A 20,591-nucleotide genomic window follows, 5' to 3' on the forward strand; every position below is an offset into this window, starting at 1 on the left:
TGGTCTATTACACTTTTACATCTTTTTTGTTGACACTAAAGAGGTTCTTGGTTTTCTTTTGGGCTTCTCCATGGCAACCACAGCTGACTCATTGGTGTGGGTTCATCGATTTAGTTTTTCACTCAGAATTTAATTTCTCTTCTGTTAAACTCTGAATTTATCTTTCAGTATGAATGGTATTTTTTGGGGGGTCACATTTTTGGCAACCGACACTGCATCCAAATAGTGTAGTGTAGTGTGTGAGTGCAGAACAGTTACAATGACCTCCACTGTCTAAACTAATGTTAATCTGTTTATACAGTCCAGTTCCCCCCACTCCCAGCGCAAGCACCTGTCGGCCCCCCATACTGGAGGAATGACAGAAAGGACAGAGGCAGCCTGGCTGCGATGCCATGAAGGAAGGACAATCTGTGTCCCTCGGGTGGGAGTCAGTGTCCAAACATGACCCAAGTGACAGGATACCTCTCTGATGACTGGGTCAAACACAGGCCAGGATTTATGTATTCATTTATTTATCTATTTATTTATTCATACATTAATCTACAAAGACAATTTTACTAACAATAGGCTAAACCAAAGCTTTCTTCATTTATCTCACAAGTAAATAATAAATTAATAATAATAAATAAATCAACCTATCATCCATCATCCATCGAAACATTTCAACTTTTCTTTCAGTCGCCACTAGGATGCAGTGTTCCTGCAGCTATACCTTCTCAACCTTGAGTACTACTGAGTTTTTTACACCAAGTACCACCGAAAATAAGTAATTCTATAAGTTAAAAATTAACATGACCAACATTAACATACAAAAGTGTAATAGGCTTAAGGTTTCATCAAAAATAATTTAATTCCGAGTAGTATTCATTCAAGTATTCATTATTATAAGCCAATATTTTGCACAGTATGAACAGGCATTTGATATGTGCTTTTAAAATAATGGATGTATGGAATATAAAAATTGAATAAAAATTGTGGGCTTGCCGGAGCCCACCTCAACTGTGATTGGCAAAGAAGCGCAATACACCAATGGCAGGGCACAAATAACCATTCATTATCCTATTTACACCTATGACAAGTTAGTTGATCGACCATGTATGTTTTGTGGGAGGAAACATGAGCACCAGGAGAAAACCCACGCATGTACGGGGGGAACATGCAAACTGACATGACGCCTCCACACTGCAAGTTTGGAAGAATACTTAAGACTCCATAGTTTAAGTATTCATCATTTACTTGTATAAGTGTACAATTTGAGAATGTAAGATTTTTCCAGGGGGTATAGTTTGATTATGAAACTGGATATTTTTATTTATTTTCATTTCCTTGGGGAATACTTGAACAAAGAGTTATTTCTTTTTTGCGTGACCAGTAATGCATGGACTTCTCTCAACATCAGGTACTGCTGCCAAGATGTAGTTGAAAGGATTTGATTGTGTCGTATTTGGTAAAGGGCAAACTAAAAAGGGATGTGAACAGCATCAGCGTTGTTGTGCCCCTCATGTTTTTTTTAAATTTTATTTTATTTAAAGGGCAGGAGGCAGGGCCTAGCCACCTTCCCTCTGCAGACAAGTGAGTCAAAGTACTTTCACTCCTCTGACTGTTGTGACAAGTTGCCTGCCAGATGGTGTCTGTCTGTAAATAAGTTTAGGTTGCTGTTGAATACTGTAATTTCCGGACTATAAGCCGCGACTTTTTTCCAAAATTTTGGACCCTGCGGCTTATAGTCAGGTGCGGCTTATATAAAAAAAATTCGTGATTTTTGTGATGACTTGATCACTTTTACTCTTAACACTATTATATACAGTAAAAGCTACAAAACAAACTGACAAATAACTCGTTTTCAAATCAGACGAGTAAAAACTGGTCAAATATTAAAAATAAAAGATATTATTAAAAGTGAAGACAATTTGCAATTCTAGTAATGACACATGAATTTGATGCACAATTTGTCTTCGCGGGACACATAGAATGATATGGCGGGCCGTATCTGGCCGCCGGGCCTTGAGTTTGACACCTGTGCTCTAAACCCTTTCTCTTACTCTGCCATGTCACTCAGAGATTACACAAAGCAGTGGCGCTGTTTGGACCATCTGCATTGTATTAAAACCCAATCAATCAGCATTTAAATTCAATTCTTCTGACATTTTGCTCACCAAAAACAAGTTGTAATGAATGTGAACTTTTAATGCATTTTATTCAGAAGGTTACTTTGAACCTTAAACGGCGGCGCGGCGTACTTATGGACATGTTCAAGTATGTTATTAAAACGTTAAAAAGGCTTTCTATGTACTGTCTTTCTTTGTAAAAAAAACTTGTGTGCACGTGCGGCTTATGTAAGAAAAAAACTGAAATATCCCTGAATTTTAGCTGGTGCGGCTTATAATCCGATGCGGTTTATAGTCCGGCAATTACGGTAATATACCAAGACGTATGCTTCATGCATTTCATTACTTTGCAGGGCAGAGTGAGTTATTTGCTTCTAGCTCACGAGGATCTATGCCCATGTTTTTAACAAAAACACGACTGATATGAGAGAGAATTTGATTTCTGATGAAGCTCGAATTTGACCTTCACAAGGCTGCATATCAGAGAGAACTCAGCATATTCAATTTATTTTGCAAGAAAAAGACCCCCAAACCTAACTTGGCAACACTGAAATTGAATAAAAATACACCAGCACTAAAAAGTTTTGATTGAAAAGTGAGGTTGGGAAAGTTTTCTAATTAAAAATCATTCTCATTTCGTCACTAACCTTCAAAATGTAGAAGTAACCAATTTCTTTTTTTTTTTTTGGGATAAAATAACTCAAGATACAGACATTTCTCACGGAGCGTCTACAAGCTACAAACAATCAGTGATTATCTGATCAAAGATCACACACGCATTTGCAAACATAATATGGCTCCCATTAACATCTTGACAACCAATTTTGATGGAAGCAAAACATTTATTGCGTATGGAACAAATTAGGTGGAATGTTTTTATACAGGTACTTCAGTACATAAACTCGGGCTGTTGTTAGTTTTGGTTCATTACAACACATTTTGACCCCGAGCAAACTTTTTTCATTATGTCCTGAAATTATTAACATCAAAGAATATTTTCAATGCATTTAATATTTCATATATTTCAGACATGATTTATCTATTTTTTTAAAATCTTTTACCCATAACAAAATGACTGAAAGTCTGAATTCTGACTTTAATGTGAGAATTCTGACTTTAAGGTGAGAATTCTGACTTATTCTTCAGAATTTTGACTTTAAAGTGAGAATTTTCACTTCAGCTGAGATAGGTTCCAGCTCACCCGCAATGCACCAAAATAGCTGAATGGATGAATATTAATTTAACAAAGACTGAAAATAAATTGCTGAGCACAATGAAATTCACACTAAAGCATCACATTTATTGCATCTACCAGACAAATGTATTGTGTGTTTCAACACTGGCGCATTCAATGAAAAGGTTACTTCATTTACGCTGATAAGTTTTAATGGAGAGGGCAGCACGCTAAATTGTAACCTCAATTAGCTCTTGGGTTATGTTGGCCTAAGCATAAAAATAATTAAATCTGCAACATTCATAACACTAACACCCCTCCCCCCTAAAAAGACACACAAAAAATTAACCACTTTTAAAGTTTTATTCATTTTAGACTGTAGTTTGACTACAGCATGATTACAAACAGAAAGGTTTTGACTACAACAGCACTTGGAGCAACATTTTTTTTTGTCTTTTTTGTAAAAGTATTGCAATAACAGACCTTAGGCCTAAAACCTAGTATACATCACAATTTCTTAAATAAAAAAGAAGGTACACAACAATTTTACCCCTCTGTGTGTGTGCACATACTTTCATACATACAGAGAGAGGGGGGGTTGGGGGCAAGGTGTGGGAAAACAAAAGTATATTTGTAAATAAAGCAAACTAATGACGGAAGCAGTCCTATAGTAACCGCTGTGACAGAGAATTATGAAAAAGAGAACATTTTTGATATAATTCTTGATGAAACATTTTGTTAGCAAGCACTTGACACTGGACTTCTCATCAAAAAAAGGTCATACAGAGCGTGCCGCATAGACAATTGAAAAAGAAAAATCAGTCTGAATTGAAGTTAGTTCTTCAAGCTAGTGCAGGAAACCAACAAAGGAGGAAAAAGAAAAAATAGAGGAGCTAACAGGACTTCATCCAGAGAGACAACTGCCACTTATTTGGTGCTTTGAAGAGAAAATGGCGCATTGCTATGTACATTGTCTAGAAAGAACGAACATGCTCTGCCGTTAAGTACAGTGGAGTATTTTTCAGTACGTCTGTAAATAAATGACTGCAGGTTAAACACAAGATTTTGCTCAAATATACTGTGCCATTTTAACATCATGAACAAAAACCCCCCACAAAGTACAATTAATTGATTTATCTGTGATTTTCCTGTTTGCTTTCACACTGCTGAGTACGCACGCACACACATATACTTTGATGATGTTCTCGGGTGTTGTGTCGTTATGGACAAAGATTCTCATCGGTTTATACTTTGGCAGATTAACAAACCTTCAAGTAAACTAAGGAATGGGATTTGACTCATATTCCTTGATCAACTGTGGAAAGTCCTGTGAATGTTCTGAACTCCTGCTGCAATGCCGGTGACTTTTCCCTATCTATTGTCATGTTGTTCTTTTGACAGGAGCTATGAGTGGCATGCTCCATTTTGCCTCAGTTGCAAAAAATTACTATCATCGATTATTATGCCCATCCATGTTGACTACAACATATTAAAAAGAATAGGTGGGTACAAACATATACTTTATTTTTCCAACTTCAGTGGACATCAGACTTGTAGACATGTCCCATATAAATGGACGTTGAACAATGCAAGTTGACCTTAACGTGCCCTGGCGTACGTCATAAATGCTTTTTTTTGAGCGAGAGAGATGTGTCGACTACACATTTAGTAGTCATTCGTGGCTTTAGGAAATCTGCCGGCCAGTAACCGAAGAATGGCGACGAGTGTCAACGTCTTCATCTATCTCATTCGTCGTCTCCTTCAATCAATTGTATGAGGGAGCACATTTTGTGATGTAACCGTATTTGAAGCATACTTTCATTTTTCCAAAAAAGACAAAGCACATTTTTAACTTGGAGGCCTTTACAAATTTGATGCTGCCTTCTTAAGTTTTATATTTTCTATACATTATGTTACATTATTCACAACATTTTTGTGGTGTCTACCCATTGGGTAGGATATGTGCATAATATATATTCAAGTTATATACAGCACCTTACAAACAAAAGACAGACTACTGAAAAAGCACCGTTGGAAGTGAGGCACAACAAAGGTGGGAGCTTTTTTTGAGTGCAAGTGGGTTCCTATGTCTGCTCCGCACACATACGCACACACAACAACTTACTGGTTGAAATGGCTCCAGCTGCTTTACTGTGGAGGGGGTGCTGCGTCAGTGTTCCAGTATTATGAACTTGGGAGCTCAACATGCAGTGCAGAGGTGAACAGTGGCGATCCACATATGCGCGCTCAGGTTGAAATTCCAAGATAACACAAATGTACATGGAGGCCACGTTTGGATGGGAATCAGCACGTGTACTGCTTAATTGGCTAACGTTAGCATTTTTTTCTGCTTGAACTCAGACAGCTGGAGCACCCTCAATAAAGCAGCTGTAAAGACTCCAAAGCAGCAGTTGGACTGATGTGGTCTGCTCAAACATGAACATTAGGCACCTTTTTTAAAAGAAAAAAAAAAGAAAAAAAACTCAAATAATTGTAACATGCAAACCTCCTTGTAGAAAACATAGTTAATCTTTGTATCCCCCATTTACAAGCCACGACCGAGTAGACAGATGAAGCAAGGAAGAAAGAAAAAAAAAGCTTAAAAAAATAAAATAGAAGGACTTTGAAGAAGCCCCCCCCAATCAGACGCCCATACATTTTGTGAAGAATGAAGAAAATGATAGATGCTATTTCTTTCCCCTCGCATGAAGCCAATTTGGTCCCAATATGGAAACGTTTGACTGCAGAGGTTCAGACCTCTTATGTTTTGATTGTTTGAAGGAAAAGATGGGCATGGGAGGGGCTCGATAAGCAGCAGTAGCCAAAAAAAAAAAAAAAAAAAAAGCAGTAGCAGCAATAGCAGCAGCAATGTAACGCGCACACAGAACGAGAGAAGGCCTTCTTCATTCAAACTGACGAGCATAACTTAACTTTCAGTTCATTAAGGCCACCGTGCTGATATCTTTGAATATGTGTTGAATGAGGCGATATCAAAGTGAGAAAAAAAATCTTCTGCATGGGTTCCTCATTTTATGATGGTCCTAATGGGACGAATAGTGTACAAGAAACCTGATTGCACAGTGGCATAAGATTACTTCATGCAAAATGGGGAACCACCTGTCGTTCTTTTGATCTGGATATTGCAATTCTATTCTTTGACCAACCAAAAAAACAAATGTTTTAAAATTAGATTAGGCTATGTTTAAAACAAAATAAAACTGGGTCAACACCGGAGTCAGAGAACCCTCAAGATGTTTTATGTTTTCTGATGGGAGGCTCATTTTTAGAAAAATCTCAGGATCCCCAGTGATGACAAGTGGAACAATAGAGCCTGGATTGGACTGCGGCATGTTTTTTGTTGTTGTAATTTAACTCTATTCTCTCCCATCATGCACCTCTGGCTTTTTAAAGTGAGACTTTGAATTCTAATGAAGGCTTCATTAATTCTGCTCCAATGTAGACTAGTGCCAAATGTCCTTGAATGTCAAAACTTAAAGCCAAAACACACAGGCACATACACATTTTGCTTCAACAGTCACATTAAGTGCTGTGCTTTTTGTGTGTGTGTGTGTGTGTGTGTTGTTAAAAGGTCTCTCGCACGCACACACGCACGCACACAAAATGCAGCCAGCAGGAAGCAGGACGAGCCCGGTGCTCAAGCAAATCCAGTCTCCACTTTAAAGGGGATTGGCGGACTCAGCGTTATTTTCTCCACATGGATCGAAGAAAAAGATGAGTGTTTGGTAAAGGACCTCAAAAAAAATGCGGTGGAGAGGAAGGAGTAGGGAGGGCACACTGAATGTTCCCAATGAAAACAAGCTCAAGAAAAGAGAAAGCACAAGAGTAGAGAAGGCAACAATGAACAGAGAGAAAGGCTAGATTTTCAAATAGTTTGTTCTCCCTTTTGGAAAAGGAGCCCTCCTGTAGCCCTTGGACTGTTTGCACAAAATTTTGCCATCCACAGCAATCCTCGCTACGTGTGTCGTCTTGCTTTGATTGTAGCGATATGATAATGACGATTTTCTTTACCACCATGGCAGACTTCACTCAAAATGCACTGTTAGGGGGAAAGGTGGTGGTGGTGGGGGGGGGGGGCATGATACAGGAAACGGGAGACGGCACTCTGCTATGAGCAGACAGCTGGGTGGACAGTTAAAGGAGGCTTTTTGTATTTCCTTTGATGGAGAAAATAAAGGTTCTGTCATTTTGGTGCAGGTACAGGTCACTATAGCGAACATTAATATAGGTTGTTTTTCAGTGATTGATGTCATTATCATTTAAGTTTTTGAGGAGTTGGGTGTAGAATTGGATGGTTTGAATCTTAACTTGGAATTCAAGAAGAAAATGTCACACAGCATGTTGTGAGGTCTTGGAGAGTTTGTCTACCCAGCTGCCCAGGAACATTCGCATGTTCTGCTCTCACTGGCTGAATGAAGCATGGCAGGAGTCTCAATGTGCCTGTGGTGAAAGCAGGCCCAGATGTGATCGGCTTTAAAAAAAAAACAAAAACAAAAAGGACATAAGCTTATAATACTTGGTTTTTGCTCGCCAAACACCTTTGGAGCTAAAGTTCAGTCACTCGGTCCATTTGTAAGACAGAAAACGAAATTAAACATATACTTTCCCTCTTTAACAACAAAAAGATAGTGCAACTTTTAGATAACTTCGATTTTTTTTTTTTTCAAAGTCTGTCTCTTTCCTCTCCCCGTAGTTTGTTTCCTCGTGAACCTTGGCACTAAGATATTTGTGTGTGAGTGTGTGTGAGTCACTTGTTTTATTTAGGTCCTTTGATTCTCCGTCCTGGCTTTGTGCACAGATCCCGGTCCAAAAAAGTGTACAAAAAAATAATAATAAAAAAAAAAAGAAGCTATGCTCCTCCATTCCTCCAGATAAGGTTTCCATCTGTGTCCTCCAACCTTTCTTGTTGAAGACAAGACTCCATGCACAGCATAATTCTGCCCCAGCACTGATTGCCGACTGGTTGGTAAAAGCAGAAAGAGCGGGCGGAAAAAAAGGACTTTCTCTCTTTTCTTGATTTGTAGAAGCTATAATTGCTGTTTGTTGTGCACAGGAGCCTGGACAAAGGCGCGAGAGTGAGAGACCAAGGTCTTTGGGTGGTCCCGCTCACACCAGGTCCTCCGGTTGGCCGTCCTTCGTCTTGGAAGGTTCTATTGTGCTTTCTGATTGGCCCTGCGGCTGGATCATCCTGCTTCCCGGCTCCCCGCATTCCCCCACCCTTTGGTTATTGCTTAGCTGGTGAAGAAAGAATGTGGAGCTGATCACTTCGCTGTACGCGGGCGGGGGGGCTTCCATGCGCCCGTGGAGACTGGAGTTGGCCACGCTGATGCCCGAGTTACTGCTCGGTGGCCTGGGGCCGCTGGGCCCTCCGCCGCCTCCCACGTCGATCAAGTCGCTGTCGTAGATGGTCCTGTTCGGCGGCGCCCTCACCGATTCCCGATTGAGCTCCATCTGCTGTTCGGGGTCGCGGAGTTGCAGGGTGCAGGGTCCCTGGTACGGGGGCGGCTCCTCGCCGTCTGACAGCGAGATGGTGGGCGGCAGGTCAATCTGGTGTTGCAGGTACGGATAGGTGGGCTGAAAGCGGCTAAAGCGGTCTCTGTGCATGAAGGCGGGAGCGGTGAAGCGATCCCTGGCCTGGGGGGCATATAACACCTAACAGACAGAAATGGCTGCTTTAGTCAAATCTAAAATATGCAACAGTTGAAAGGGTCAGTCAGTGGCATTTGTGTTGAAAAGACTCCTTTCATCAAGTACAGCTTTCAAGTGAAAGATTCCTTGCTCTAACCAATTTGCTGCGCATTGGCTAACTAGAGAATGCAATTCCTGAAGAAATTGCGTTTGAAGGCTGAGAGGCTGAATGATGTCGAAAATGTAGCAGTAGCACGCCCAAAAAGTGAGAGGAATAAAATAGAATAATAATAACAAAAGTGTAGAATGACGTGTGTGTGTAAGGCCTCAGCACAATTACGACGTGTGTGGGAACATTTTGGTTTGTCTAAGAATTTAAAAGGCAAGTCTAATAAAACAAATGGTTTAATAATGACTTAAAAGAAACATTGTCAGCTTGTCTGCTATCTCGAAAAAGGCCTCAAACTCAAATAAAAGAGGTGTAAAAACAAATACCAATTTTCTTCCTGAAGAAAACATCCTGAAATTAAACCGCAATAGCACTCTGCAGACTGCAGACGATTAGAGACCAGCACGTTCTTGGAAAAGGATTTCAGCCATTCTCAATCAGCATTTGCATGTCAATTTGCACAAGGATTTCATGGGCACATCATGCGCCAGCATTTTATGGAACTCGGTTGTGTAGTTTAAGCAACCCTGCTAAATGGCAAACAAGCGTTCAAATCTTGTCAGAGGAAATCGGAGGCAACACAAAAGCTTAGCGCAAAATGGTACTGCTGGGAAGAGTGAATTTACAAGAAATTCCAATGGAAGGGAGAAGAAGACTGCATTTGTACTTTTTCAACAAAAATGAAAGCTGCAAACTGCATTGGAGTTCATTGGAGAGCAATACTAAGGTAGTAGTTGCCAACAATACTCGGACTGTTAATACACATCGGCGGGGGACGCAGTTTTAACTATAATAGCCCCTAAAAAAATAACTTCCAAATAAATTCATAAATAAAATGGAATATTTGCCCCACCTTACTATTAACTACCCCGGGTGATGCTAACGACTTGAATATTTCTGCCCCTTTTACCAAAAATGAACAGCATGCAAGAAACAATTCATTGAATTGACTGATCGAATTGCAAGTAGAGCAAGTATCACTTGCAAAAGGCACAATTATACCCCTGAACAAATACAAAAGCAATAATTCCACCTCATTTAGCCTCCCTTATCATTTCTCACCCATTTAAAACATCAACTTTGTTTGAGCTGCGTTCAAATGGAAACCATTTCAATTAAGCAATTTGTCTCATACACCCCCACAGACAGGTAGTCTAGATGGCTGACTGGAAAATAATAAGGCGGTGAAGGAGGGGGATGAGGAGCATAGCAAAGGATGAAATTAGACGCAATATGAGAAAGACTCACAATGGAAGTACAATAATAATAATTAGAAAGAAAAAAAAAACCACAGTAATGAGACATGGAAGCCGCAAATGGAAAGCAAGCAGAAATAAAGGTCAGAGACAAAGAAGGGAAATAAGACATGCAATATAGAGCAAAAAAATAGCAAATGGTATAGAAGCAGACTAGACAGATTGATAGACGGAGGGTGGGGGGGTGGGGAGCTGATAGAGGGAGCAGTGCGCAGCAGAGCGGGGCAGCTCTCAGACGGCTGTCTAGACAGTGTCAGGGGAGGTGCTGCTGATTAATGACGCACCAAACACACACGCGCCACTCTATGGCCTTTGGCGCTCAACACCAAAACCATTAAGATTCTCCCCTTGTTGAATATTTGTTGACACAAATGGCTTTCTCGTGCCAGTAACGGCAACCGACCCAAATGCATTGGCGTCGACAAAAGCGAGCCAAAGTTTACTCCCGGTGGAAGTTCACTGCAGCGTGGCTTCTCTTTGCAACGACTCAATAAAGGGTGTCATAATCATGTGTTTGAACACCTCTGGGGCTGTTTGTGATATTTCCAGTATGTCTCCTCCCAATTGCCGTTTGGAAGCGGCTCCATCTGGCAGGGACAACATGAAGCAAACACATCAACGGTCACACTCGCTATATTGGCATTTGTTTGTCATTGAGGACATGCCAGGCTTGATGTGATTTGGAAAGCAGTGCCACAGTTGTATCTGGCGCTACTTATAAAGCATTCCTTGGTGAGTAAACATTGACAAGCAACCGCGTTGGGGATGCCGATACATTTGCGTATTCTATCATGGCAACAACGGGGTGGCGCCATTCAATACAACAGTCTTGATTAGTCCTTTTTACATGTACTAAAATCAAAGTTTTTCAAACTACTCATGGCAGAAATGACTAAATAAAGATGTTTTCTTAAGATGAAATCCTTCAAGCTAGTCTCAATTTTATTATTGAAACAAGAACCCTATTTAAGGACAGCAAAATCAGCAAGCTACTTTGTTTTGGTTACTGTATTTATGGTGACTTTTTATAACATATATCGGATATCACTGTGGTTACATTCCTTGAAGCATATCAGAACTTTGGAGTTTTGATTGATATCGCTTAACAACAAGACTCCAGTGAGGGAAGATAAGTGACGACAGCATGCTGTCACAAAACACCGAACTAAAGAGCTTATGAAATACAATATATCCTGTGCTAAAATTTGAAATCCAATGGCAACTGTGCAGCAGAAATGTATCAAATCTAAAACTTTGCAATGACTCCTTAATGGAAACAAACAAAAAAAACCCTGCACATTTTGTTATTGTCCCTATCCCCACTGTTGACAATGGCAACAAGTATATTTATATCTTGGTATGTTGTTGTTTGCGCTTGCTGGGGAAAATACCAATTCAGTCAATTTGTTTTGTGTTCGGTTGTTCAAGTTCAAGGCTTTGTGTGCCTCCACACACAGCCTGGTAGTCTAGGTGCAAGGAAAGTGCAGTGTCGCAATGTGTTACCTCGGAGGCTCCTTGTCGCGAGTTGCTGTCTGTAGGCCACAGGCAACCATCCTATGCAAAAACAACCAGAGAAAAAGCAGCTCTTGTAATGACGGTGTTCAGAAAAACAGAGTATTATTATTTCCGCAGACTCAGGATATCAATAAGTAAACCAGCACGGAAAGACTGCATGGTCGTTTTTGTCTGTCAGGAAACAAAAGGCTTCGGCGCTACTTAATTCTACGCTATGAGCTTCCATAGTGTAGTATTCTGAACTTGAACATTTAGAATTTCTTCTTTTTTATTTTTTAAACAACTTGTGTTTTGATAAGAAGGAACAAAAGCACAGCAGGAGAGCTGAAAAAAAAATCTGCTAGCAGAGCTATGTTATGGTGTTTGGCAATAATAAAAGCGGAGGCCAACAGGTCAGTCATTTAAGTATGACTCCTCATGGCCATGAGGAAAGTTCACACAAGGCGCATTATAACTCATACAACAGTTAAGCCACAAATCATTCAGTCATCTGAAATGCTCGACATTTTTCTAATTTCGAAGAAGCCTTTCAAATGGTTCATAATTTGGTATTTTCACCATTTTCTTACCATTACCATCAGTGACACAATTAATTGAATTACTATTTCAAAATATAAAACCATACAAAATGGCAAATATTTGTCCAAAATGGGCCCAACAGATTTTTTTTATTGTCTTGTCAGTTTTGTATGTTATTTGTGCAAGTCTGTCCCACTGTGTTGACATTTCAGAAAGGCATTGGAGGCGCCACAGTCTAGACGGTGATGTGGTGAATGAAACATCAAGGCTCCAAGGAAACCAATTCAGCAGTTTTACCTCACACTTAATCGCAGCAAAGCTCTTTCTGTCACAAAAGATTCATTTGACTCAAGACCATATTACAGATAAACTGACAAGCTTTGTTTGCCTCGCAACCGATTTTAAGAAAACTTGTCACAATAATGATGAAAGAGTCTCCAAGGAAGTGCTCACTCTCACTGACAAGGATGTCTAGCAGGTCGGGAACACGGAAGAATAAAATCGTCACAACAACCCAGCAATCAACCTTTGTGTTTGCTTTAGCATATTATGGCTGCCAGTCACCTCCTGTGATACTGACCTGCTGCAGGGAATGGTCATGCCGACGGGCCTGGCTCTGCCTTGTTATGAAGGTGGAGAGCTTGTAATGGTTGAGCAGGCAGATGATCACCACCACCATGACGGTCATCACCACGATGATGATGATGATCTGAACAAACTCCAGTTCAGCTGCACACACAAACAAGGAAGAAGAAGGAAAACATAAAGAAAGCAGCATTACAAACTGTGTCCTGTGGATCCAAAAACAATTGTGAAAAGTACATCAAGAATGATGTTAAGTTTTAGTAAAATATCGTTAAGTTAACCAAGTTATGTTGTAGTATAATGTTTTTGCAAAAGGCCATCTGGGGTGCAATTTCCACTAGATTTTACAGTCCAACAGACAAACAGACACAACAATTCTCCTGTTCCTCAGCTATATTTTATGATTATTATCTTTTTAGACTTTACTGTTATTTTGCAAAAACATTGACTTGATCGCTATTATACAGCATGTGATAGAAATTTAGGGCCGGTTTTGGGGGTAATTTATGTAGGATGTTGTTATAGCTTGTAAACAGAAGAGTAAAAGGAACGCTTACTTAGCTATATGTGTATGTCAGGGAATCAATTCATCTCATTTTCTTCAGTGAGGGCAAAATTGAGGGTTAATACAATTCGGGCTGCCTGTTTTAACACCCGCGTACCAGCAGGGGGAAGCAGAAGGCAAACGCTCCATCCTTGAACGTGTTGGGCAACTTTGAGATGCAATCAGAAGAATCCTTTCCAACTTATAACAGTGAGCATGCCCAATCAATTTCTCTCGTAGGAGACCAATGTGAGCAATTAATAAAAATCAAAAATATACATACTGAATGTTTTGGATGAGTACGCATATATTATTTGAATTTGATTTACAAATGCACAATGTTTCTATTTTGACTTAATTTGAGTGAAGACACTGACGAGACTGAACATCTATCTCCACAGTAATAATGATAAACCACAATTTCATTTAATATTACACAATTTGTCTAACATTTCTCAATGAAGCTTATGGCTTAGGCAAAAAAAGCCAACAGTGAGTAGTAAAGTAAGTAACTAATTGGTGAAGAAATTGTGTATTCAATTGTGTTTTCAAACACATCAATATCTACATATCCAATAGCTTGGTCCCATGTATGCACACTCCGTGATGTGACATCAGAGACTTATGAGGTGAGGTGCTACCAGTATGAGGGTGTGTCTTGCAAGGCCTTCTTTCTGTAAGCCTCATGCCTTCTACTGATGTTGAAAATGTATCAAAACTAGAAAAGCCAAATGAAAAACCAAAAAAACCCCAAAACAAAACCGAAAAAACTACTGCGACAGCAGCTCAAAACATTTACAAGGAAGGAAGCTAGAGGAGGAGTCAAGAATAGGAAGGAAGATGAGAGAATAAGAATAAAAAGAGGCAAAAAAGGGGAAAAGCTATCACGTCTAAAACCAAGGCATACACTGAGTTCAGAAGCTCCAGAACACAGTGTACAGCACTTATTCCGACAGTGGCCAAGCGAACATTGTGTTCTGCTGGCAGTCTGCGTTACCAGCAGCAGTACAATGTTATTACAACAGCAATCCACTTGTCAAAACAATATCAGTCTGGCGTCTGAAGTACCCGTATTCTTCTAGCAGTCTGAAAATTTTGCAGGGCAAGGCTGCCTTCTCAAATATTTTTTTCTCCTGCTCTGACACGAAAGGCTACAGTCAAATTAAAAAATGTGAGAGTAAGCTTTTAGAGAAAGTTAACCAACATCCGCCAATGTTCAATTAATTGGTTCAAATGCAACAGCAATACAGAAATGTGAACATTACTACACTTAAAATACAAGCCATGACAAACTAAAGAAGTTACAACTTAATGGCTCTTGTTGAGAAATATGAGTCAACACGAACGCGCTGTCTAAAAATAGATTCGCAAAGGTAAACACAGGAGTAATGCAGCGATATTGATACAAACCTGCATGCTAACTTGGCTAAACAGGGTGAACAGTGTCGAAAGTTGCGATCGAGGGATGGAATGTTCTGAATGCAGGTCAATGATTAATTCAGAAGTCTTTAGTTGCAGTTCCCTGGATGTTTTTTTTTTTTTTACGTCACCCTACTGCAACACACCCCATTCAAATGATCACGATCGTTATGCCGCTTCTACAAATCTTGCTGATGATCTGATTATTTGAATCGAGTGCATTGCAGCAGGGAGACATAAAACATCCAGAAAAGGACTGGGATTGAAGATCCCTGGATTAATTGATATAACATAAAAGAACGAATTGATCATCAAATGAAGCTATCATTTTGATAATTCATGACAGATGTTGGTTATGTTAAAATGATTGGATTTCTAGCCTCTTAGCAATAAACCTATCCACATTTGTCATCCTCCATGAAAGCAGATTATCTTTGTGTCATATCAAAATAAACCATTTGCAAACATCTGCTTTTACTTTCGAAAACAATGGTCAACATTTTTGTCTATTTTTTGACACCACGGTCACATCCACATCGAATGTCAAAATTAATGAAATCTTCTTCAACACTACTGATGTAATATTGTGATATTCTCCTATGTGATGATTGATTATTATTTATGTTGTTGCATACTTACTGCAGGGTGGAGACTACAGTAACAAAACAACTGTGACTGCAAATTGATTAAGAAAAAAATGAATGTAAATGAAATATTCTGTGTTCACTCAATTCTAACTGACTGACTAATTAAGGCAAACTCAACCAGTTTGGGCTTGAATAGAAAATTAGGATAACAGCTGTCTATAGAGCTTTACACAATAAGCGCATTCAGTTGGGACCTCTTAACAAGCAATTTAACATCTGAGCTTGTACCTTGCATTTGACCTTAGTTTACTTTCGAAAGCAGTCTGGCTGTTTTGGTTTGAGTATTATTCCCTGAATCATAACAGTTTTGTTTGTGAATCAGTGGATGTATGCCGAGAGAAGAGCTCGACAATGGACCATTAGCCACCTGCTAATTTCAGATAATAAGACAGGCAGAATCCCACCATTAGATCCAAAGAGTACACAGAAGCCCCAAAAGCTGATACAGCAGTTTAAGGAAGCATTATAACACATGGTAAATTGGGTAAATCAGTAAACCACAAAGCTTGACCAGTCTGGAATATAAAATTGGAACCCTTGTTGCACTGACTGGTGATTGTCTTTTGCAAAACAGCAAACTGCAAGTAATTAACGGTTTCTTGTTTATCATTCTATTTCAAACCCACACTGTAGAATGCATTGCCCCCCCCCCCACACACACACTTGTTGAAAAATGAATGTAGCCAACCTTGGTACGCAAGTTCCAGTCGCGTGACCTAATTCACTCGTTCTCGACCAACCTGCTCTATAAAACATACAAAAAGTGAACTGAGGCAGACACCAAAAATAAAAGGGTGCTTTCTTTGCTTAAACTTGGTTCTCCTGAGAGATCCAGCTAAGCTAGAGAGGCCTGCTGAGTTCACAGCCTGCTGCCCACCACACACACACACTGTCTGCTGCCACTGCTGTTACTATGGTAACACTTCAGCATGGTGCTGTGATCAACAAGGCCCGGAGCTGCTGGGGCACCATGGCAGCGACCTAGCTGGCATGCACGCTCACGCAATTGCACAGACAGATAGAAGATGGGAAGAGAGCGGAAATGAAGAGGACAAATGAAAAAGGATTGGACAAGTTCAAGTAAAAGGGAATGGTGGAAAAGTGATGAAAGGCAAAACAGTAATGGCACAACACCCCCTGCCCCCTCGTTCTCTCCCTTGGGGGGGGGTTGTGTGCTAGGTCTAGACGTCTGGCATAGGTCTGGATGGAAGAGTGTGAGGATGAGGGGGTGACGCAGCACATGAGAGAAATCAGCCTCATCTGATATCCACTCATGAAGTCACTTTAGCCCCCCAACCAGTTCAACTCAAAAGGAGAAAGGGCTTGATTATGTGCACAGTGTGGGAGAGCTGACCCCCCCAGAAAAATCACTCTACAAGCATCACTGATGCAAAAAGATAGACAAGGGGACATGAAAAAAAAATGAGACCGTTAAAGAGTTGAAAGAAACACGAAAGCGGAAAGAGACTGTGTGAAACAGAAGGTGCTAGACATGAAAAAGCGACTCAGGGCATCAGAACAAATAATTATAGCTTTTCTTCTCTCGAGTCTGCTTCCACTTTTTTTTCCTTTCTGACTCAGTTAAACACAGTCAGACACACCTTTAATGTTGCACTTCACTGGAATAGGGTTGGCCCATGAGAGGAAGATCCGGTCACCATATGACTAAGCCTTGTTTGGTGCTGGCTGTACTTTATTTTGCTGTTTTCATGCTTGGCTGCCTTCAGGCACACCAGTCACCTCTACAACTGCAGTAGCCAAATTCCAAAAATGGTCAAAGTATCTCTGACCACAAAATATACAGGACAGTCCTATTGCACATTTGTACGTAGTAGCTAAGCTCAGGCCAAAAGTGGCATGATAACCTCTAACTCTAAAAGCATTTAACTTGCATACTAAAAGACTCCAATGTCAGTGATTCGTTTCTGAATGCATTCAATATGCTTGGAATTACATTAAGTTCTGAAAATGTGCAAAGATTGAGAACAAATTTGTACAGAATATGTGAGCTATAGAATTACTTCTTTCTTTTTAGGGTTGCTTGAGAGGACAGCATTCCTGTTTTCATGAGAATTTTTGCGGAGATTGGGGTGGGCGGCTGGGACTGCTGACGTCATCACTTTTAGACGACAACACAAAATCTACTGTTTGTCTGAGCAATATTTAATGTATGTATATTTATATGCATATAAACCTTTATGGTTGTCGTTTTCTATTAAATCCTGATCTATTAGATATTGTGTGAACAATTCTGGTTTGGGTCTCAATGTTTGTTTAAATTGGGGTCATCCAATTGGCTGCCATCTTATTATGCGTGCCGCATGTGAGTCCACTGTTTATTTCATTGCATTCTTTTGTCACTAAGTGGGAAGAAAAAAAAAAGAAGTTGTATAAAATGTACCATCTAACATTTTTAAAATTTTTGTCACAGTACATCTGAATCACCATTAAATGCATTTTCCATATTTTGTCCGAGTACTGATTACGTTCTTTTTTTTGCTGAAGTAGGCTGATATGATGAGACCCAATGCTGAGCTGGCAATACCTTGGCTCCAGAAAATGACTTACAGATCTGCACCATCTCCATTTGCATGAATAGAACATGAGCAAAGATTTTTAAAAAAAAATGCCGGGCTAACATCATGAATATTACAATATTATCTAATATTATCAGTATTCACCGTTGCAATATTCATGAACTGCAGTAAAACAGAGGATTGCGTTGTAAGTGTAAAGAACAGAATGTATTCATTTAGTCAGAGGTGACTCGACGCTCTGCTGGCTCAACACGTGCCAACATATGCACACTCAGGCACAGCACAAAGCCTGTCTACCAGGTGTGCGTGTGTGTGTGAGTGTGTGTGTGTGAGTGCGCGTGTGTGTGTGTGTGCACGCGCGCGTGCCTGTGCGCATGCATGTTTACATTTATCGCAACTAGACAGACAGGATAGTGTCTAGACAACCCCCCTCCCCCTACCTTCACTGGGTGATTGAACCAGACTACAAGGGTCAGACTAATGTCAGGGTTAGAAATAGTCTACCTGGGTCAGCCTGGGTTAGTATGTGAGTGTGTGTAACGAGGTAGTCATTTAAACATTTCGTATGTTCAAGGACCAACTTGCTCTGGCATGTTGCTTCAACTTGCAACTTATATTCAACCAGGCTTAAGCAGAAATGCCTGTTTGACTACTGATATGATTGCGGGGCGAATGAGGTTGACTGCACATTGAACTGAACTATCATTAGACATCAGCGTCAAAAGGATTGATAGAAATATGTCCACAAAGGGTTGTAGGATTGATGTAGGTCCGGTTCCTCGAGAGATGTTTTATAACTTGTGTTCTAATTCCGGTCGTTGTGTGTTGCAGCAGGTAGATATATAAAACATCCAGGAAATCAGTTCTTGGGAGAAATGAATGGAAAAAAAAATCTACAAGGTAACGTACATCCATTATTGGACTTTGAACATTTTCCATTAAAAACATGCACTGGAAACACGCAGCACTTGAGCATCTGAGCCAGGAGGATTTAATTGTTGTTCACAAATTTGTGCGGATGTTTGGAGGCCAGGTGGCAAAGTGTCAATAGCAGACAGGGTTATCCACTGGTTCATAAATAACCTGAATGTTGGGAGGGCTTTGGGGACATTGTGTGATTCTTTTTACCCTTCATTTGTTGACTGCAAACATCATCTGTTACCCAAGCACCAACATATATTCTCATCGGTAACAGACAACACACACTGTTTACTATGTCCTGAAAGCCAATATTCATCCTGTCATCACAAAAAAAAAGGCAAATATCCAAACAAGTTTACAAAACCAGTTAAAACTTTAAGCAGCTCTCGGGATGATTTATGAAAAACCCATTTAATGGTTTGACACGTTTATCTTGTGCTACAAATCCATGTGATACACATCTTCGGTTACAATGTTTCTAAACTCTGCGAGCATGACTGCCTTGTGACATGCGGTCTAATTGTGCTGAGCTAACAGAGGAGAACCCATCACGCATATGTTGCTCAACCAACTTCAGCAGATGACTAGCACCTCTTCCGCTCTGTATTCTAGCCATGAAGTTGAGATGCGTAAAAAGCATGAAGCGGAGCCTTGCGGGCAGGATTAAGCAAAAGCAAGAGACTCAGTTGGAAAATTGAGGAAGAGCGCAAAAACAAACATAAAGGGAAACGACACAGGTTAAACAGCGTGACTGAGACACAGGAAGGCAACATCAGCAACATCAAAATGGTAAAACAAGAAAGTAATCATGGGGAAAGACATGCTGGAGATAAACAAATGCGTGTCCCCTCTTTAATACTAGGTCATGACCACAGGCTGAACTCGGGGTGGTTCTGAGTAACAGCGGCTGGCAAAGCAAACTATAAAATAGAACGCTACAGACAAGAAGAAACACACAGTTGTGTACCAAGATTGGGAGAGTCTTAAAATGCTTTGATGGAGAGAGAGTTGTCTAAAGGTTAAAAAAAATAAGGAGCTGTATAAGAAATTTATTGTAGTAAAATTTCTAACCCTCTTGTCTCACAGACAAACAAATCGACTCTGATCTTTTTTTTTTTTTTTTTTTTTAATTGGGTGGGACCCAAATGTCTACTGACGGGGCAGGCGGAAGCGGTGGCAGAAGTGTTTTCAAAATGACAGGGTTGGATGGACAGATGCTTAGATCAAGAAAAAGGATGAACAATGATGGAAGGGTGCACAGGTCATGAATGGAAGATGGGACCAGCAACATTGGTTAAAGTGCGGTTGAGGTTGATGAAAAAGAAAACAAAAAGAAGCAGTTACAAAGACCGAAAACTTTGCAACAGGACATCTCCCCATCCAGCCGTGGTTTAGGTGATCTGTTGGGTTAATCTGTCTAACAGATGGGGTGGGCTGTGGGTTAGCAGAAGGGAGCAGAGGCTACAGTGTACTCTGATAGTAATGGGACAGCACAGGGTTGGGCCAGGCCGGATGCTGTGACCATGACCTATATTAATAATTCACACAGGA

General features: G+C 40.2%; 1 protein-coding gene across 3 annotated transcripts in view; it reads right to left on the bottom strand.

Annotated features, from left to right (window-relative positions):
- Positions 1-3,626: 3,626 nt before the first annotated feature.
- LOC148392218 (low-density lipoprotein receptor class A domain-containing protein 4-like) overlaps positions 3,627-20,591 on the bottom strand; it is a 96,892-nt gene continuing 79,927 nt past the window's right edge. For all 3 annotated transcript variants that reach the window (XM_088386691.1, XM_088386690.1, XM_088386692.1), the window contains 3 exons: positions 12,968-13,116; positions 11,857-11,907; positions 3,627-8,952 (listed from right to left, as the gene is read on the bottom strand). In XM_088386691.1, the coding sequence (XP_088242817.1) occupies positions 8,407-8,952; positions 11,857-11,907; positions 12,968-13,116 (746 nt within the window). In that variant the 3' untranslated portion in view covers positions 3,627-8,406. The remainder of the gene's footprint in view (positions 8,953-11,856; positions 11,908-12,967; positions 13,117-20,591) is intronic.

The sequence above is a fragment of the Syngnathus floridae genome, chromosome 10 (assembly GCF_059516105.1).
Source record: "Syngnathus floridae isolate MCC-2025c chromosome 10, RoL_Sflo_1.0, whole genome shotgun sequence".
Taxonomy (NCBI): Eukaryota; Metazoa; Chordata; class Actinopteri; order Syngnathiformes; family Syngnathidae; genus Syngnathus; species Syngnathus floridae.